General features: G+C 42.1%; 1 protein-coding gene across 1 annotated transcript in view; it reads right to left on the bottom strand.

The window, feature by feature from the left end:
- Positions 1 to 248: 248 nt before the first annotated feature.
- The window catches only part of LOC109377753 (zinc finger and SCAN domain-containing protein 4-like), a 19,537-nt gene continuing 16,853 nt past the window's right edge, over positions 249 to 2,932 (bottom strand). Inside the window, 5 exon segments of the mRNA XM_019634193.1 lie at positions 249 to 509; positions 512 to 1,138; positions 1,227 to 1,392; positions 1,954 to 2,152; positions 2,154 to 2,435. Coding sequence (XP_019489738.1) covers positions 397 to 509; positions 512 to 1,138; positions 1,227 to 1,392; positions 1,954 to 2,152; positions 2,154 to 2,435 — 1,387 coding nt within the window. The 3' untranslated portion in view covers positions 249 to 396.

Below are 2,932 nucleotides of genomic sequence, written 5' to 3'. Positions count from 1 at the left end.
CTTCTGGATTTCTGCCTCTACTCATGTTTTTAAGTGCCTGTGGCTGCACTAAAGATAATGGGTGTGAATGGTGGGGGGAGGCAGGGAAAGCCTTACTGGACCACCTCTAGCTGGTGTTTATGTCCTGGGGTTGGACCTCATTGCTTTCTCACATGGGGTACATTCTTGGATTTTAAGAAATAAACAGATATTACACTTTTCATTTATTCAACAGTTTTTTATTGGTCATTGGAAATGTGTCAGTCACTTTCTAGGCCCTAGAAATAGTTGGTGAACAAAACTCAGGAATTTCCTGCCCTCCTTAACTTTCATTTTAGTGGGGGAGAGAATAAATGGAAAATGTAATCAGGAAATTATAAATCATAAATACACATTTTTCAGACATTTATATTTATATTACATCAGGGAAGCTTCTGGTATGGGGGAGACACGTCTGAAGGCGATCTTCTGGTGTGTCCTCAGGTGGGGGTGGTAGGTGGATGACTGGAGGTAGCGTCTCTGGCACAGGAACACACATAAGGCTTCTTTCCTGTGTGGATTCTCTCATGAGCCAAGAGGTTGGTTCTGTGGCTGAAGGATATCGTGCATGTGCTGCACCTGAAAGGCTTCTCTCCTGCATGAATCTTTTGATGCATGTGTAGGTCTGAGGCCTGGAAGAAGCCTTTGTCACACGCAGCACAAATAAATGTCCTCTCGTTATTGTGTCCTCTCTGATGGACTTTTAACTGAGAGAAATATCTAAAGATCTTGGGACACTTTTCACAATGGTATGACTTCTGGGCTCTGTGGAATCTTTCTTGGTGTCTCCCACACGTGGACTTTCCCGCATTGCTCTGGTGAGTAGGAACAGGCTCACGGGTGACCTGGTCTGGCTTGGAGACAGATGCTGGTCCCATCTCCATAAGGACATCTTGATAAGAGAATCCTTTCAGAGACCTTTCCTGGGACCTGGAGGTGCCTAGACTTGCTCTTCTGGAGTTGAGTGGATTCTCCAAAGAAACACCTTCCTCTTCAGGCCTAGGAGAGCTCTCTTCCTGGGTAATGAGTAGGGAAGGTGTTTGATTGCCTTGACTAATAACACTGTCATTTAGTTGACAAATTTCCAAAGAAGTGTCACCATTTTCTTTATCTTCATCTCCTGTGAAAATAAAGTGACTCAGTGAAGTTGTACCCAAGGAAGACTCCACACAAAACATCCCTCTGGTACCTAGGCTCCCCTCACTCACCTGGTTCTGTTTCCAGGAAACTATCTTGGGGAGTCCAGGGGGGTGTCCCCATGTTCACTGCTGTTGGGGTTCTGGCTGACAAGTGTTTCTTGAAGTGAACAATAACTTCTCTTAAGGGCATATTCTCAGAAAAAAGGGCTTCCTGTCCCTGCATGTAGACGTGGACCTGTAAAAAAAAGCCTGATCACTGCCATATCTGGATCTGTTAAGTGACAGAAGCCTTTGTGGAAAACCTATCTTTTCAGGCTTTCCCAAGATCCCTCTACTGTTGCTCCCATGTATACTGTCCTGCCCTTTATCTCTCATGGTAACTTCTTGTTACTGTGTCTTCCCTAATGATAAAAAACAAATACTAAGGCTTTCTGAGTGAAGAACCAGCTCATGTTAAGGCATTTCTCCTCATCCTTGGGGTTTCTCCTCAATTGTTAATTTCTTCATGATCATGGTATCTCCCCTGCCAGGTAAGTATCAATTGTTAATTTCTTAATGAGACCTCTTACCACCTCACCAGCTTAAATTAGTTAAATTAATTAATATGCTGGCACCTACATGTCCCACTGAGTATATGCATATAAAACTTTTATTCCTTCCTTACTTAGAATGGTAAAGATTCTCCTAGGTGAGGACTGATAACTGGGTCTAGAGTAACTCTTCTTTTTCTACTTCCAGGCAACCCCAACAGAGTGTACTATGCCTGTAACCCCAGAGGTAAGAACCATCTACTCACTAAACCGGGGAGCTTCAAGCAATCATCACTCAGGTCTTCCATGAATTTCTCCAGGTTTCTGCCACTTGACTCCCATTTCTTTTTCAATGTGGATGTGTCACTGCAGTGCCTATTGATCATAAACTGTTCCAGGACCAAATGAGATATGATTTCATCCTTACTGTGTTTTTCTGGCTGCAGCCATGAGTGAAATGACTCAGAGTCTTTGCAGTTCTTGCCTTGCACATAAGTTATTGCTATTTGGAAATACGAGTAAGCTGAGCTCAGTGCTCGGGAACTCACAGATTCCCTCTCCTTCCGGGATAGCAGGTCTTTGGCTAAGTTTAAGCTCTGGATTTTCTGACCCAGGATCATTCCTTGATGGTTCACCTTGACATGAGAATCTGAGATCCAAAGCCATTCTTGACACGGATTCTCGGAGACTAAACTTCAGCAATTCAATTTCTGCTGAGTTGTTTGGGGATCTGTTTAAAGATTGTAAGCTAGATATAAAAGAGATAAATAATTAATTACAGCACTGACATATTTAAAAACAAAAAGAAACTTCAGGTTCAGATGAATTCGTGAATGAATTTTACTAGACATTTAAGAAAGAAAGAATTTTAATTTTACACAAACTTTCTTAGATTCTAACAAAAAGTAGAACATTCTCCTTTTAGTTGGGGCCTTACAAATATGTTAAAGAAAGGAACATTACAGACCAATATCTCTCACTAATATAGGTGTAAAAATTAAAAGCAAATTCTTTGCAAATCAAACCCAGTCACATTTAAGGAAAATAATATATCACAAACAAATGGGGTTCACTTTCTAGATGAAAAGTTGGTTTAAAAATTTAAAATCAAGGGCCGGCCGAGTGGCGCGATGGTTAAGAACTGGTTTGGGACGCCAGAGGGCCCCAGTTCGGATCCCACATATGAGGGCCAGTGACACTGCCCTCCACAGCTAAGATGCTGAACAACAGGTCAACTTGGAGCTG

This window comes from Hipposideros armiger, unplaced genomic scaffold, assembly GCF_001890085.2.
Source record: "Hipposideros armiger isolate ML-2016 unplaced genomic scaffold, ASM189008v1 scaffold_1534, whole genome shotgun sequence".
NCBI lineage: Eukaryota > Metazoa > Chordata > Mammalia > Chiroptera > Hipposideridae > Hipposideros > Hipposideros armiger.
The sequence above is the reverse complement of the archived record's forward strand: the minus strand, read 5'-3'. Positions and strand labels throughout refer to the sequence as shown.